This window comes from Sapajus apella, unplaced genomic scaffold (assembly GCF_009761245.1).
Source record: "Sapajus apella isolate SASKATOON/1434 unplaced genomic scaffold, GSC_monkey_1.0 scaffold119, whole genome shotgun sequence".
Lineage (NCBI taxonomy): Eukaryota > Metazoa > Chordata > Mammalia > Primates > Cebidae > Sapajus > Sapajus apella.
Genome location: NW_022437059.1, coordinates 449,389 through 466,930, shown reverse-complemented (window position 1 = coordinate 466,930; position 17,542 = coordinate 449,389). Strand labels below are relative to the sequence as shown.

Sequence of the window (17,542 nt, the reverse complement as noted above, 5' to 3'; positions counted from 1 at the left end):
TGGAGATTGCAGTGAGCCGAGATCATAACACTGCACTCCAGCCTGGGCAACAGTGTGCGACTCCACCTTAAAAGAAAGGAAAGAAAGAAAGAACGAACAAAATGGAGCTAAGCGCTAACGAAGGGGTAAATACTGGGTATCCCAGCAGACTTAGGGGGGTATACCTAAGACCATCAGCATGGTCAGGAAGGCCTCCCAGAATACGCAACTTCTTCTTGGCCAGGCTCGGTGGCTCATGCCTGTAATTTCAGCACTTTGGGAGGCCAAGGCAGGCAGATCAGGAGGTCAGGATTTCGAGACCAGCCTGGCCAATATGGTGAAATCCCATCTCTACTAAAAATATAAAAATTAGTCCAGCGTGGTAGCACATAACTGTAGTCCCAGCTACTTGAGAGGCTGAGGCAGAAGAATTGTTTGAACCTGGGAGGCGGAGGCTGTAGTAAGTCAAGACCACGCCACTGCACTCCAGCCTGGGTGACAGAGTGAGACTCCATCTCAAAAAAAAAAAAAAAAAAAAAGACACGACTCCTCCACTTCAGCTCAGGTCTGAAGGATGAGTGTGAGATAGCCAGAAGGAGAGAGCGGGTTCGAGGCAGAGGGAACCGTGTGTGCAAAGACCTAGAGGGTGGAGAGGGCCTGGCAGGAGCAGGGGACCCAGGATACTTCTCACGCAAGCCTCCTTTTACCAGCAGTGACTGAGAGAAGGTATCTGCACGCTTAGGGATCCCTTCTGAGCCATCGACCAAGCCACATCAGGGAGTCAGCAGCATTACTGAGTTCCTGCTGTGTATGAGCCCCAGACCAGGTGCTGGGGAGTGGAGGAACCCAGAGACAGGGTACACCAAACCTCATGCAGAGAGCATCCTCTTGGAGATCAGATGAGGGCAGGCTGTGAGGGCCCAGGTGTGGGAGTGGGGACAGAAGGGGAGAGGAGAGATGGAGCTGGGTGTGGGAGTGAAAGGTATGCTGGAAAAGCAGAGGGCGAAGTTGAATATTTGGCAATGCGTGGGCGAGGGAAAGAGTGTTCAAGATGGAAGTATGGATGAGCAAACAGCAAAACAGTTTCCAAACAGCAAGCATTTATTAAGCACCTACTTTGTGCTGGGTGCTGAGAATACAGGAGTAGATTAGTTCCAGTTCCTGTTCTCAGTTTCCAGTGTACTGGGAAAACAGAAGTGTTAACATAACAGTTACAATAGAGCATGATGCACAGTAAGGGATACCCAGAAGTCACCAGGGGAGATTTATGGGAAAAAGTTACATGTGGCCGGGTGCAGTGGCTCACACCAGTAATCCCCGCATTTTGGGAGGCTAAGGCAGGCTGATCACTTGAGCTCAGGAGTTTGAGATCAGCCTGGGCAATATGGCAAAATGCTGTCTCTACAAAAAATACAAAAATTAGCAAGGACGGAAGGAGGGAGGGAAGGAGGGAAGGAGGGAAGGAGGGAGGGAGGGAAGGAAGGAAGGAGGGGGGAAGGAGGGAAGGGAAAGGGAAAGGAAAGGAAAGGAAAGGAGAAAAGAAAGTTCATGCGCTGGAGTAGAGAATGGGAAGGAGAGGCAGCATGAGCTGATCAGATGGGCAGGAGCCGGCCAGGACAAGAAGGACATAATCACCACACTAAGGAATGTGAATCTGATGGTGATGGGAGCTAAGACAGTGTTTTTAGCATGGGCATTTCATGATCAATCACTTTTTTTTTTTTGAGATGGAGTCTCACTTTGTCACCCGGAGCTGGAGTGCAGTGGTGCAATCTCGGCTCACTGCAACCTCCACCTCTTGGCTTCAAGCGATTCTCCTGCCTCAGCCTCCCAAGTAGCTGGGATTACAGGTGCTCACCACCACGCTCAGCTAATTTTTGTAGAGATATGGTGTCGCCATGTTAGTCAGGTTGTTTTCAAACTCCTGACCGTTGGTGATCCACCCTCCTTGGCCTCCCAAAGTGCTAGAAGTACAGGTGTGGGCCACCGCACTCAGCCCACATGGACTTTCTCCCAGGGCTCTGGCCTGTGCTATCATCATCTGCTGTTCCCTGACCCTTCACCTGGCTAATGCTTGTTTGTCTTGCCGGACTCAACTTACATGTCAATGTTTTTTTTTTTTTCAGATAGGGTCTGGCTCTGTCACCCAGGCTAGAATGCAGTGGCACCATCTTGGCTCACTGCAACCTCTGCCTCCTGGGCTCAACCCATCCTCTGATCTCAGCCCCCTAAGTAGCTGGGATTATAGGCACACACCACATTTAAAAATGTTTAAAACATTAAAAAAAAATTTTTTTAAACCCGTTTTAAAAAAACATTTTAAAACACATGTTATTTTATTTATTTATTTTGAGACAGAGTCTTGGTCTGTCGCCAGGCGCCAGGCTGGAGTGCAGTGGTGCGATCTCAGCTCGCTGCAACCTCCACCTCCTGGGTTCAAGCAATTCTCCTGCCTCGGCCTCCCGAGTAGCTGGGACTACAGGCGCACACCACCACGACCAGCTAATCTTTGTATTTTTTTAGTAGAGACAGAGTTTCACCATGTTGGCCAGGATGGTCTCAATTTCTTGACCTCGTGATCCGCCCACCTCGGCCTCCCAAAGTGCTGGGATTACAGGCATGAGCCACCCCGTGCCTGGCAACACATTTAAAAAAAAATATTTTTTAGGCAGGGAGCAGTGGTTCATGCCTGTAATCACAGCACTTTGGGAGGCCAAGGCAGGTGGATCATGAGGTCAGCAGTTAAAGACTGGCCTGGCCAAAATGGTGAAACCCCATCTCTACTAAAAAAAAAACTACAAAAATAAGCTGGGCGTGGTGGCGGGCACCTGTAGTCCCAACTACTCGGGAGGCTGAGGAAGGAGAATCACTTGAACCCAGGAGCCAGAGGTTGCAGTGAGCCCAGACCATGCCATTGCACTGCAGCCTGGGTGACAGGGTGAGACTCTGTCTCAAGAAAAAAAAAACCCCATTTAAAAAAATGCTTTAAAAAATGTGATCATAAGGGCGGGCGTGGTGGCTCACGCCAGTAATCCCAGCACTTTGGGAGGCCGAGGTGGGCAGATCACCTGAGGTCAGGAGATGGAGACCAGCCTTGCCAACATGGCAAAACCCCAGTCCCTACTAAAAATATGCAAATTAGCCAGGCGTGGTTGCAGGTGCCTGTAATCCCAGCTACTCAGGAGGCTGGGGCAGGTGAATCGCTTGAACCCAGGAGGTGAAAGTGAGCCGAGACTATACTACTGCACTTCAGCCTGGGTGACAAAGTGAGACTCTGTCTCAAAAAAAAAAATTTCTCTGGACACTGTGTGGAGAATGACTTGAAAGGGAGGCAAGGCCGGGCGCGGTGGCTCAAGCCTGTAATCCCAGCACTTTGGGAGGCCGAGGCGGGTGGATCACGAGGTCAAGAAATCGAGACCATCCTGGTCAACATGGTGAAACCCCGTCTCTACTAAAAATACAAAAAATTAGCTGGGCATGGTGGCGCGTGCCTGTAGTCCCAGCTACTCAGGAGGCTGAGGCAGGAGAATTGCCTGAACCCAGGAGGCGGAGGTTGCGGTGAGCCGAGATCGCGCCATTGCACTCCAGCCTGGGTAACATGAGTGAAACTCCGTCTCAAAAAAAAAAAAAAGAAAAGAAAAGGAGGCAAGACTGGGGGCAAGGAGGCCAGGTAGAGGATATCATAGGCAGGAGGTGACGATGGCTTGGGTCAGGGTGGTAGCAAACGGTGAGAATGTGCTGGACTTGGGAACTGTCTTGAGGCATAGATGAGAGGACCTGTTGATGGCTGGATGGGAGGAAGTTTGGGGAGAGGGAGGAAACATAGATGGCTCCAAATTTCTGGCTGGAGCAACCAGGTGGATGGTGATGTCACTTATCGGAAGCCAGGGAAGCTGGAGAGGAGCCAGTTAGACAGCTGTGGGCAGAGCCAGAAGTAAACATTCAGAGCTCCTAGTTAACAATCCAGCAGCTGCATTGCCTGTGGGGGCTGCTGGACGAAGTCATGGAGAGAATTCAGGACAGAGGAAAGGGAGTGTGGGGAAGGAGTGGGGCAGAAGCAAAGGAAGCAGACTGAGAATAATGACATCTAACATGATGCTGGTATAAATTCTCACGTGACCATCCTGTCTTTCATTATTTATTTATTTATTTATTTATTTATTTTTAACATGGTCTCGTTCTGTTCCCCAGGCTGACCGCAGTGGCTCGATCTCGGCTCACTGCAACCTCCACCTCCCAGGTTCAAGCAATTCTCCTTCCTCAGCCTCCTGATACCTAGAATTACAGACGCATGCCGCCACGCCTGGCTAATTTTTTGTATTTTTCATAAAAATGGAGGTTTCACTATGTTGACCAGGCTGGTCTTGAACTCCCGATCTCAAGCGATCCATCTGCCTCAGCCTCCCAAAGTGCTTGGATTACAGGTGTGAGCCAATGCACCTGGCCTTTTTGTATATTTTTGAATAGTGATGGGATCTCGCTCTGTCGCCCAGTCTGGAGTGCAGTGGCGCGATCACAGCTCACTGTAACCTTGAACTCAAGTGCTCCTCCCACCTCAGCCTCAACCCTGGGCTCAAGGGCTCCCGTCTCAGCCTCCTAAGTAGCTGGGACTACAAGAACACCTCACCACACCTGGCTAATTAAAAAAAAAAAAATTAGAGATGGGGTCTCACTATGTTGCCCTGGCTGGATAGCATGACCATCTTTTCTAAATTAGCCACCTCAAACCCTTCTGCCCCTATATCCTGGTTTATTTTTCTTCGCAGTGATGAACACTACCAGAAAGTACATTATTTGACTACTATCTGCCTCCCCTCCCCCACAGAATATCAGCTCCACGCAAGTAGGGACCTTGTCTGTCTTGTTCTCTGGTGTATCCAGGGCCTAGAATAGTTCCTGACACAACGTGTGTTCAATAGAATTTTAACTCCTTACAAGGTAGATATTATTATTATTTCCCTTCAGACCCAGGTCAGTTGGACTCAAATGCCTGTTTCCTCAGCCTGTCCCCTGAACAGCATCTCAAAAGGGCCAGAAACTCAGAAGGGCCCTGGACACCAGGCCAGGCTCAGGTGGCTGGAGGGGTCTTGGGGTGACCTGGGGAGCTGCTCAGACCCACGGGGATTCCCAGGTCCCAGTCACCTGGGCGTCTACCCTGAGTCAGGAATAGACTGGAGCATCATTGTCCTCTATGTGTTGGATGCCAGAAGCCAGGGGCAAGCGGAAGCTGGAGATGACACCTGAGGAGGCGGAGCCGAGCCTGGAGCCCTGGCTGAGCAGAGAAGCCACACCTGGGCCCTAGTGAGGGCGCTCAGGCTGGAGCCGCTTCTAGGAATTGGCCTGCGGCGCCACCTGGTGGCCAATGTTCAAAGACGTGTTTCTTTGAACCTGTCCGCTGATTCCCAAGATCCTTGCCAGCTGGCCACCTGTTCAGCCAGCAAGTCTCCCTGGGTACCTCCAGCACCAACTTCCAGACATCCCTCCAATTCTCTCCTTTCAAATGAATCTCACCCATCCTTCAAGGACTCCTTCAGATCCACTTCATCCAGGAAGCACTCCAGACACCCTCTGTGGCCTCCAAGCACTCACTGGGTGTCACTGTCTACCTCTGGGGTCCCAGGCTCTGGAGTCATACTGATCCGGTTTTGAACACTGAAGTCTCTACTTATCAGCTTTGTGACCTAGGAAAATTACTTAACCTCTGTGATCCCCAGGTCCCTATGTGAAGCAGAGACACCGAGTCCATCTTCACAGAATTGTGAAGACAATTATATCAAGTCTGAAAAGTCCAGAACAGGGCCTGGCACCAAGCAAGCACTCAGGAAATGTCAAGATCCTTCCTACCCCTCTCTCTGCCTTCCTCTTCCCTTTCCTGAAAAAGGAAGCATGACAGATCAGAAAGCAGAAGGGAGTCACAGGACCCGGGTTCTCTGGGTCTCAGTCTCCTCTGTAAAATGAGCACATTAGATAATTGATGAGCTAGTCATTCACTCATTCCCCTACTCATTCATTCATTCAATTGCTAGTCCAGGTCTGACATTCTATACAGTATGCTATCAATTCATCTGTGCCAGACTTCGTCTTGCATTGCAGAATCCCGTTAGTACCCAGCACAGTGCCTGGTACAGAAAGGGCAATTAGAAAATCCTCACCAACCTAGGAAGAGCATGTTTACTGCCTTCCCCTCCCTGACCCAAGAGAGCATCCAGCCCCTGGCTGGCACCAGGTGCCCCTCCCCCCTCCCCCTAGCCGAAACTAGAGCTGGCGCCACTGGGTGTGGAATCTGGGGACCAACTGTCACAGCTCCAGTATCACCCGCCTCCTGGACGCCTGGGTCCAGCCCTGAGTCCCAGAGGGGCCTCATCAACCAGCTGTCCTAGGGGGCCCAGACTCCACCCCAGCCCCTCTGAGCTGCTCTCCCTGGGGAAATCAGACTGCACAGGGGACCTGGCAGGGGGAGTGCCAGGGTAGTTGCAGAGATGTTTGTCTGTCAAGCTTCAAACTTCAGGCTGAGCCTGCAAAGCCCTTGGAAATCAGATCCGCAACAACAGAAGGACGCATAGTGACCTACTCTCTTGCCCAATCTCTGTCTGTAGCCCTCTGAGTCCCAAAGACATTTTTTTTTGAAACGGAGTTTCCGTCTTGTTGCCCAGGCTGGAGTGCAGTGGTGCAATCTCGGCTCACTGCAACCTCTGCCTCCAGGGTTCAAGCGATTCTCCTGCCTCAGCCTCCCAGTAGCTAGGATTACAGGCATGCACCATGACACCCGGCTAATTTTGTATTTTTAGTAGAGATGGGGTTTCTCCATGTTGGTCAGGCTGGTCTTGAGCCCCAACCTCAGGTGATCTACCCACCTTGGCCTCCCAAAGTGCTGGGATTATAGGCATAAGCCACCACGCCCAGCCTCCAAAGACCTTTTTTTAAATTTTATTTTAAAAATAAATGAGGGCAGGGCATGGTGGTACATGCCTGTAATCTCAGCACTTTGAGAGGCTGAGGTAGGTGGATCACTTGAGCTCAGGAGTTTGACACCAGCCTGGCCAACATGGCAAAACCCCATCTATGCAAAAAATACAAACATTAGCTGGACAGGTGCACATGCCTGTAGTCCCAACTACTCAGGAAGCTGAGATGGAAGGCTCATTTGAGCCTGGGAGTTCAAGGTTTCAGTGAGCCAAGATCATGCCACAGTACTACAGCCTGACGACAGAGCAAGACCCTTTCTCAAAATAAACAAACAGGGGCCAGGTACGGTGGCTCACGCCTGTAATCCCAGCACTTTGGGAGGCCAAGGTGGGTGGATCACGAGGTCAAGAGATCGAGACCATCCTGGTCAACATGGTGAAACCCCGTCTCTACTAAAAATACAAAAATTAGCTGGGCATGGTGGCGTGTGCCTGTAATCCCAGCTACTCAGGAGGCTGAGGCAGGAGAATTGCCTGAACCCAGGGGGCGGAGGTTGCGGTGAGCCGAGATCACACCATTGCACTCCAGCCTGAGTAACAAGAGTGAAACTCCGTCTCAAAATAAATAAATAAATAAACAAACAAACAAATAAATAAAATAAATGAGATGAGGTCTCACTTTGTTGCCCAAGCTGGTCTCAAACTCCTGGACTCAAGCGATCCTTCCACCTCGGCCTCCCAAGGTGCTGGGATTACAGGCATGAGTCACTGTGCTCTACCCCAAAGACCATTTTGTCCTTACATTGAATCCTGCTTACCCATGTTCTCTGGGTCATACAGGCCAGTGTCTTACTGAGGGTGGGGATCAAGTCTCACATTTCTTTTGTGTGGCCTGCAGAATTTTATGCCATATTCTCATTGATTAAAATTAATTAATGCTAGTGAGGTTTGGAGTGCTGGTATAAGGTTTTTAAAAAAATAAATTTAATTAATTAATGTGTTGCGTACATTCCAGCAAAGGAGAGAAAACTAGCTGGATCCTTAGCAGGATGGTGGTTAGATAGCAACGCAGACTTCCCACAAAAAAGGGGTATTCAAAAAAAAAGGCCAAGCCGGGTGAGGTGGCTCATGCCTGTAATCCCAGCACTTTGGGAGGCTCAGGCAGGCGGATCACGAGGTCAGTAGTTCAAGACCAGCCTGGTCAATAGGGTGAAACCCTGTTTCTACTGAAAATACAAAATTAGCCAGGCGTGGTGACGCATGCCTGTAATCCCAGCTACTCACTTGAACCCAGGAGGCGGAGGTTGCAGTGAGCCGAGATCAGGCCACTGCACTCCAGCCTGGGCAACAAAACAAGACTCTGTCTCAAAAAAAAAAAAAAAAGCCGGGCGCGGTGGCTCAAGCCTATAATCCCAGCACTTTGGGAGGCCGAGGCGGGTGGATCACGAGGTCAAGAGATCGAGACCATCCTGGTCAACATGGTGAAACCCCGTCTCTACCAAAAATACAAAAAATTAGCTGGGCATGGTGGTGCGTGCCTGTAATCCCAGCTACTCAGGAGGCTGAGGCAGGAGAATTGCCTGAACCCAGGAGGCGGAGGTTGCGGTGAGCCGAGATCGCGCCATTGCACTCCAGCCTGGGTAACATGAGTGAAACTCCGTCTCAGAAAAAAAAAAAGGCTAGACTGGTGGCTCATGCCTATAATCACAGCACTTTGGGAGGCCGAAGTGGGAGGATCACTTGAGGCCAGGAGTTCAAGACCAGACTGGGCATATAGAGAGATCTCACCTCTACAAAAAAATTTAAAAACTGGCTGGTTATGGCAGCATGCCACTGTGGTTCAGCTATTGGAGAGGCTGAGGTGGGAGGAACGCTTTATCCTGGGAGATCGAGGTTGCAGTGAGCCATGATCAAGCCACTGCATTCCAGTCTGGCTGACAGAGCAAGACCTTGTCTCAGAAAAAAAAAAGGAGGGGGAAAGAAAATGGGAAAATCCCATAATGCACGGGAGAGGAGGCTCAGAGGACTAGGTCAGATAGAGAAGGCATCCTGAGAGAAGCAGGAAGATGGGGAGATAACCTCTATAGGAGCCAGTCGGTGTGGTAAGGCAGCCTTGTGTCTCCCTCCCTTGCTGAGAATAGGGCTAAGTGTAAAGGTCAAGTGTTAGGTGTGCACCCCCATTCCTTGGTACTGAGTGTTCAGACTGTGATAACAGGTGCTCAGGAGTGCTCAGGGGAAAGAAGGAATGCTACTCCCGACGCAGACAAGCACACAGGCTGGATCATCCACCCCACTCCTATCCCCCAACCGCCACAAGAACCCTGGACTCTCCCCTGGGTCACCTTTCCTGCCCTGCAGCCAGGCTTGTGTGTGTATGTACTCAACAACTCAACAGGGTCCTTTGTTCCCCAGGCATGAGGCCAAAAGCCTGGCTTGTGTGTGTGGGAGAGACAGAAAAAGAGAGAGAAAGGGGGGGGGGGGGGCGGAGAGTCAGAGTCAGAGGTCACCTGCATTCCAGAGCTTAACAGGAATTATTTTTAGAATTATTTGCTGTTTGTTTGGAATGATCTTATTTCAGCAAGTCTAGACCTAGAACTGACTTCAAGTCACCTTTGATGGGTCAGAATAAATCTCCTCCAGTGCCTGGCACATCCTAGGAGCTCAGTAGGAAGTGGTTGGCTGAATGAATGAATGAATGAATGAAGACCGCAATCTGGCTAGAGTCAACCACAAGGGGAGAACAACCAGGGCCAGGAAACTAAAACTGATTGAAAACCTAAGATAGCCAGGCACTGTGTCAGGATCTTGGTTTATTTTATTTTGTTTTATTTTTTGAGACAGAGTTTCACTCTCACCCAGGCTGGAGTGCAATGGCATGGTCTTAGCTCACTGCAGCCTCTGCCTCCTGGGTTCAAGCGATTCTCCTGCTTCAGCCTCCCAAGTAGCTGAGATTACAGGCGTGCACTACCACACCCAGCTAGTTTTTGTGTTTTTAGTACAGTCATGGTTTCACTATGTTGCCCAGGCTGGTCTTGAACTCATGGCCTCAAGAGATCCGGCCACCTGGGCCTGTCAAAGTGCTGGGATTAAGGCGTGAGCCACCGCGCCCTGCCAGACTTTGGCTTATCCTTCCATTTTAGAGATAAGGAAACTGAGGCTCAGCGGTAAATGACCGCCCAAGGTGGCCAAATAAGCCGCATGTTTGTCTCTGGAGACCTGCTCTTTCCTCTTACACCATGAAGTTTTAAAAACGGAGTTACACTCAACACACCCCTATTGAGCCTCTGTTCTAGGCAGGTATGCATGCTAGGTTCTGAGCAGCTAGGGTTGGGGACCATGATGAAGATAAGAGACACAATGCTGTCCTCCAAGGTCCTGAAGGGGAGAAGTATGCCACCTCTGCACCTTTCTGCTCATAAGGCAGAGAGTGGGGAGTACTGTTTCAATAGGGCCTTCTGCTCTGATTGCCATAACTCTGGATTGGGCAGGCGGGGAAGAGGAAAGCCCGTGAACAGAAATCTAGCTTCTCAGTCGAGGGAGGGGTCTCCTGAACAAAGAAGGCCACCAGCCTCAGGGAGAGAGTGAAGGACTTGTAAAAACTGCTCTGTGAGGCCTGGTGCAGTGGCTCACGCTTGTAAATCCCAGCACTTTGGGAGGCCGAGGCGGGCGGATCACGAGGTCAGGAGATCGAGACCATCCTGGCTAACATGGTGAAGCTCAGTCTCTACTAAAAATACAAAAACAAATTAGCCAGGCATGGTGGTGTGTGCCTGTAATCTCAGCTACTCGGGAGGCTGAGGTAGGAGAAGCGCTTGAACCCAGGAGGCGGAGGTTGCAGTGAGCCGAGATCGCGCGCAGTGAGCCGAGATCGCGCCACTGCACTCCAGCCTGGGCAACAGAGTGAGACTTTGACTCAAAAAAAAAAAAAGAAAAACTGCTCTGAGAATCCAGCTCCTCAAGGTGCCCACCCTGAGCGACCTCTGAACCTGGGCACTCTCCCACATGATCCAGACACTCTCACATGTCCACCAGGCCACATACGTAACTGCATTCACACACATATCCTTTGCCCTCTAGATGCCAGGTTCACATCTGCTGTGAAAGAAATTTGGAGTCCCAGTGAGCCCTGAGGGTGGACATTAACTTACCCAGAGGGCTGATTCATTCTTGTTGTTGGCTCAGGGAGGAAGTCAGTCAGTAGGGACCCTGCCTCACCCACTCCACCCCTCAGCCAGCCCCTTCACCATTCTGCAGCTGCCCGCCCCCGCCCCACACACACACACTTGTTTCTGCCCTTTGTATTCCTCCCTGGCCAAATCCCCAAGGGTTCTCTGGTCATGAACCTCCTGCTTTAATTAGCTTAGTGGAGAGGAAAGCAGAGGCAGGGCAAGTTCAGGGTGGGAGTCTGGGGGGAATCTCATTTCAGTGGGGACAGGAAGGCTCACCCAGCTGCCCCACAAAAATGCCTAACACACAATTAAGTCCTATGCAACTATTTGCTATTTCTATTAATGTGAAAACAGTCACCTGATCCACAAAGCAAACACTTTCTTCCAAAGAGACCTCATGGTCCCCAGTACCACAGTCTCTGCAATCCAGGTTCCTGGGGCAGGCAGAGGGGACAAGAGGCAGAAACAGCCCCACTCTCCAGGGTCCTGTCTCTCCAATTCTTCCTCTTTCACTCTTGCTTGGTGGCAGTAGCATCGAATTTCACAATAAGGTTTACTGTTGATCTTATGTTAAATCCCCAGTCCAGGGGGCAAACTTTCCCAACTCCGGGGCCTTCCTGGGCTCCTCAGTCAAGGTTCTCCTTCCCAGGATCTTCTGGCTAGCAAAGGGAAAAGAACCCTGCAGTGCCGACCACCCCGCAACCCCACCCCTTCTGAGATCCTCAGTTCAGGTTCCAGCGCTCCCATTAGTGTGAAAATTCACTCTTTCCAAGAAACAGTTTAGGGAACTGGGCTAAACAGCTCAGCCCTCAAGACCCCACATTGCTAAGTCTGTGAGGTCAATTCATCTCTTCCCTTGCCTCTCAGCAGGACTTTACCTTACAAACTAGTTCAGATTTTTGTTTTTCAAGTCACTCCAGGAAAGGACACCTTACCACTGTGGCTCACCCACCCACTGTTATAAAACTCTTTATGGAAGTTCTTCTTAAAGTCTGACCTCAAGCCCTCAAGCTGCAGTGCCATCCCTTCTTCCCTTGGGAAAGGTCCAGACATGAAAAGGGTGATATAAAATAAATGCAGAAGATATGGGGTAAAGGGAGAAGAAAAGATTGCATTACACTCCACCTTTCTGAAACTCTAAAACTCCAAGCTTTAAAAACTTATTTTCATTCTCACCAAATTTCTGATCAAACGGGACTGAATAGGTTTTCCTTTTTTTTTTGAGACGACTCTGGCTACATCACCCAGGCTGGAGTGCAGTGGCACAATCTTGGCTCACTGCAACCTCCGATTCCCGGGTTCAAGTGATTTACCTGCCTCAACCTCCCGAGTAGCTGCGACTACAGGCGCGGGCGACTACGCCAGGCTAATTTCTGTATTTTTAGTAGAGACGGGTTTCACCTTGTTGGTCAGGCAGGTCTCGAACTCCTAACCTCAGGTGAGGCACCCGCCACGGCTTCCCAAAGTGTTGAGAGTACTGGCGTGAGCCACCACGCCTGGCCCCGAATAGGTTTTCAATGGGAGAGGGGTGGAGGAAACAGTGGAAATCGATGAGTGCTAAAGAACGGATCGCCTACATTGTGGGGGAGCCAGGTTGAATGTTAAAAAAAAAAAAAAAAAAAAGAACGGATCACCCCAAGCTGTAGTCACAGCCCAGGCCTGAAGGAAGCCTGGGTTCCCAGTCCATCCCGGTCTCTCCTTTCTCCTTCTGTCACACCCAAAGCTCAAGGCCCTCACCCCAAACGGTTAAGTCACCCCAGGCCTTTAAGACTTTTCCTACCTCCCCACTCTCCGTCCGACCCCCACTTCTATCCCGGCACTTCTTCAACCTCCGCACCTCATCACTCCACCGCCCTCCAGACCCCCTCCACGGAGCAGAAGGACGTGAACTAACTCACCTCCCAGTCGGTGCCTCTGAAATCTCCGAGACTGGAGGGGCGGGGGGGCGGGCGAGGGGAGATGGCTTGTTGCTTAGGGATGAGGGAACCCCATCCTTTGCCGGGGGATTCCAGCCCCAGCTTGGCACCCCTTCCTGGCCCCCACAACGCGCAGGGTCCGGCTCTCCCCCCATCGGTGCTGCGGGCTTTGTCTGCTCAGCCGAGAACCTCTCCCCGCGGCTGGGCGCCGGGATCGACTACGGGAGAGCGGGAGGGGGAAGCGGAGAGGGAGCGCGGCAGGGAGGGGGAAGAGGGGAGAGAGAGAAAGCCGCAGTGAGCTCGCGGGGACCGCTCCCCGCCCCCGGCCCCCCCTCATTTCCATAAGAAAGCGGGCCCCCAGGACCGACCGGAGCGGGGAAGGAGCGGGTCCCGGGAGGGGGCGCGCGGCGCTAGCCGGCTTCCAACCCGCTCCGTTTCCGCAGACTACTCCTTCTCCCTGCACCCGCCCCTCACAAAATTAGGGACCTCGACTTCCATCCCACCCCCAGCTTGTCCTGGAGCTGCGAGGAAAGACCGAAGGGCACATCCCTATCCTCCTCGGGTCAAGGAATTTGTCCCCGCGCCCCCGAGGGCGGGAAACTACAACTCCCGGCATGCTCCGGGCGCCCCCGGCGCGCCCCCCTCCCGTCAGTTCCATGCTGCTCCATCCAGTTCATTTAAAACAAAAGAGTTTGAGCGCTGGAAGGGGCTGGGCTCTATTGGGGGCCACTGAGCGCCGCTCCCGGACTGGGGCTCGGTGCGGGAGCCTAACGGGGGCGCCTGGACGGCGGGGACTAGAGACTCCCAGGTCCGAGGCGGGAGGGGTGGGGGCAGAGATCCCGCAGCCCCCCGCCCCCCGTCACCCCCGGAGAGGAGAGGAGATCTGCTTTCTTGGTTTTGCTTCTCTTTCCCCCCACCCCCACCCCGGGGGCTGGGGCGAGGGGAGTCGGGTTACAGGGTGTTTGGGGAGGGGGGCTTAGGGGGAGGGTCTATCTTTCTATCTCGCTTTCTTCCCCCCTCCCCAGTTCTTTGTTCCCCCCTCCCCACACACCCCCTCCTCTCCTCTCCCCTCCCCTCCTCTCTCCTCTTTTCCCTTCCACCCCCTCTCTCTCTCTCTCTCTCCCTCTCTCTCTCCCCCAGCTTTTGTTTCGCCATGCCTAGTCTAGTGGTATCTGGAATAATGGAAAGAAATGGGGGCTTTGGAGAACTAGGCTGTTTCGGGGGAAGCGCTAAGGACCGAGGGCTGCTGGAAGACGAGCGCGCCCTTCAGCTGGCTCTCGATCAACTCTGCCTCCTGGGTTTGGGGGAGCCCCCCGCCCCCACGGCGGGCGAGGACGGGGGAGGTGGGGGGGGCGGCGCCCCCGCGCAGCCGGCCGCCCCCCCGCAGCCGGCCCCGCCGCCGCCGCCCGCGGCGCCCCCGGCCGCCCCGACGGCGGCCCCCGCGGCGCAGACGCCCCAGCCCCCCACCGCCCCCAAAGGGGCGGGCGACGCCAAGCTCAGCGCTCTCTACAAAGAGGCCGAGCTGCGCCTGAAGGGCAGCAGCAACACCACGGAGTGTGTTCCCGTGCCCACCTCCGAGCACGTGGCCGAGATCGTGGGCAGGCAAGGTAAGCGGGGCGCCGGGACCGGTGAGGGGGACTGTAGTGGGGGCACCCCGTCCCCAGCGCGGAAAGTTCATTTCTTCCCTTCTAGCCCGCCTCCGGCTCTGTCCCTTCCCCACAAAGGGGGACCCGCCCCCTACCCTGATTTCTAAGTGCCACAAAGTTCCCTGTTACCCCTAGTCGGGACGATTCTCCAGATCCTTCCACCCCCAGGGCTCTGCCCTCAGACAAAGAAATATCCTCGCACTGGAAGAGGGAAAGGGGAGGGGATAGGTCTCCCAATCCAGGGAGGCTGTCCGGAGGGGGTGTCCACTCCTCCTAACCAGAAAAACTGACGGAATGTGCAAGAGTTACTCAGAAGCCTGTACTCTGGTATCTGCTCCTAGGTTGGGGAGGGGGCACCCCTGGGACCCCCAGCCGCCTGGAGTTACAGACTTTAGGGGAGACCTGGCCCTTGAAGCCAGACTGAGTATCAGTCTCTTTGTTGGGCTGAGTGTAGGAATGGAAGGGGGTGTGGCCCAGGGGAGGGTCCCAGCCTGGGGAAGAGGCGGTGAGGGGGGCTGCTGAAAGGAGGGGGTCCTGTGGTTACCCACCCACCAAAGTTGGACTGTCTCTGGGGTTTTGGAAGGGGTGTCTCCAAGGAAGTGCTACATCCTGGCTTGGACCTCTCCTCTTCCTTCTCTGGCTTTTGTTCTGGGCTGGCCACAGCCTAGGGCCAGAGGCCTAGAGAGGGGTCTCTGGTAGTGAAAGAGTAGGACAGGGCAGGAGGGGGCCTGCTGGGGGGTAGGAAACCTTCACCTGGAAATTTGGTGGAAGGCGTGTGTCTGGGTGTGTTGGGAGGGGGTGCAGAATTAATCCAGCATAGTATGTCTGGTACCACACCCTCTGCTGCTCCAGCATCCCTGGGTGGGTGGGTGGGTGTGCTGGTGAAGGTCCAAATTGAGCAGACGGGATCTTGGGGACCCTTCCCTCTCCTGGCTTCTCAAAGAGAGTGGGGGGGCGGGATTTGGAAATTGCAAAGGGGCTGGGCTGGGGAGGTGTGGGGTGGGGGAGGAGCTGTCCCACAGTGGGGAACAATAGAGGAGCTGCATTCCGGCTGGGAGTGCGGGAGGAGGCCGGCTTCTGGCGGAGGAAAAGGGGAGGCGGGCCAGGGGGGCCTCTACTCCACATCCCACCTCACCCACCGGGAGTGCTGGGGGTTAGGGGGATTTCACGGAGAGATCCAGAATGGAGGAGGGGAAGATGCCACTCCCCTGCACAGCCCTCATCCCCCGGGGCACTCCATCTCTTGAGGTTTCTGATTTAGAAAGTTGGATTTCCTCTTGTCAGAAACTGGGGATCCAAAGCCCAGGAACTGGGTGGGGACGGACACTGCTATCTTTTCGTGGGTGTGGGGGTGGTCTTGGGAGGCCCCGGAATTTAATGGAGTCATTCTTTCCTTTTCTGCCTCCGCATCAGATGGGTTTGTCCCTCTTAAAAGTAGGGGGATCTTTTTTTTTTTATTATTCAGAAAAGATAAGCCTGCCCCTCAGTCAAGTATATGGAAGTCCTCCCTCTTGTCTAACCTCCCTCCTCCTGCTGCAGTGTTAGTGCTTCTCTGTTTGACCTCTAGGAAGGTGAAGCCCAGTGGGTCTTCCCTTTAAGAGACACTTCTTCGGGGTTGCAGAACCCAGGAAGAGGCCCACCACCAGTTTTGTACCTCCAGGCCTCTAGCATTTCTCCTTACCCTGATGCCTCGGCCTGTCCTTCTCACCCCAACCCCAACCACTAAATATACCTAGCTCTCATTTAAGTTTTTGGACCCAAAACTTAGAGCCAGAACCCAGGCGCCCATCAAACGATATGTGAATAGAAATGGTAGGAGAGGGGGGTTCACTGTTCTTCAACCCTCCAGACCTGGAAAATAGAACAATCATTTACTGACATTAAAGCAGCAAGGATGTGGGCTGGACAACAGGTAGGACTTCTTAACTGCCAAGAGGTCTGAAGACGAGGGGACTAGCAAATTCTCCTTTAAAAGTGAGGGGAGGGGGCAGGGCGTGGTGGCTCATGCCTGTAATCCCAGCACTTTGAGAGGCCAAGGTGGGTGGATCACCTGAGGTCAGGAGTTTGAGACCAGCTTGGCCAGCATAGTGAAACCCTGTCTCTACTAAAAATACAAAGAATTTGCCGGGCGTGGTGGCGGGTGCCTGTAATCCCAGCTACTCGGGAGGCTGAGGCAGGAGAATGGCTTGAACCCGAGAGGCGGAGGTTGCAGTGAGCCAGGATTGCACCATTGCACTCCAGCCTGGGCGACAAGAGCAAGACTCCGTCTCAATAAAAAACAAAAAAAAAGAAAGAAAAGTGAGGGGAGGGGCCCCCTACCCACTCTCTCCCCCCACCCCCCAATCTGCCAGCGTTGAAGAAGCTGCCATCTGGAGTGGAGGAAGGAGGAAAAAATGAGCTCACCTCAGGTCTCTGGCTGGAGGGCTGGGGCAGAGACAGAAAAGTATGACCACTTGGTTTCGGATGGAGAGAGAAAGGGAATAGTGAGTTATGCTCAGAGAGGGGTGTGAGTGAGTCTACATGTGAATGGGGGTGACAGCCGTGGGTGTGGGTGTGTATAGGAATGTGCTGTTTGTGTGCTGGGGAGGATGGGGATGGACAGTGGGATGTATGAAAGGCTGAAACACAGGGACTTGGTGTGTGTATAAAAGAGGTGTATAAAAGTGTACATTAGGCTGGCCCCGTAAGTATTATTAAGATAAAAGCACACGGTACATCACACCTCTTAGGTACGTGTGTGCGAAGTCACACACGTGATGTGTGTTTCCCAAAAGGGTATGAGTCTTGGAGACTCTGTGTGAAGCTAGGAGCAAGGAAGGGGAAGGTGGGTAAGGCGAAAAGGGACTTGTCCAGCCCCAGGTTTGCAGAGTAGCCCTTACTTCTCTCTCTCTCTCTCTCTCTCTCTCTCTCTCTCTCTCTCTCTCTCT

General features: G+C 52.9%; 1 protein-coding gene and 1 long non-coding RNA gene across 2 annotated transcripts in view; one reads left to right on the top strand and one right to left on the bottom strand.

Annotated features, from left to right (window-relative positions):
• Window positions 1–11,374: 11,374 nt before the first annotated feature.
• Window positions 11,375–13,582, bottom strand: LOC116538320. The gene is made up of 2 exons (XR_004263600.1): window positions 12,952–13,582; window positions 11,375–11,712 (listed from the first exon to the last, which is right to left on the bottom strand). It is a non-coding gene; the product is annotated as an uncharacterized LOC116538320 (long non-coding RNA).
• The window catches only part of MEX3A (mex-3 RNA binding family member A), a 10,675-nt gene continuing 6,649 nt past the window's right edge, over window positions 13,517–17,542 (top strand). Inside the window, exon 1 of the mRNA XM_032260609.1 lies at window positions 13,517–14,576. Within this exon, the coding sequence (XP_032116500.1) occupies window positions 14,123–14,576 (454 nt within the window). The 5' untranslated portion in view covers window positions 13,517–14,122. The remainder of the gene's footprint in view (window positions 14,577–17,542) is intronic.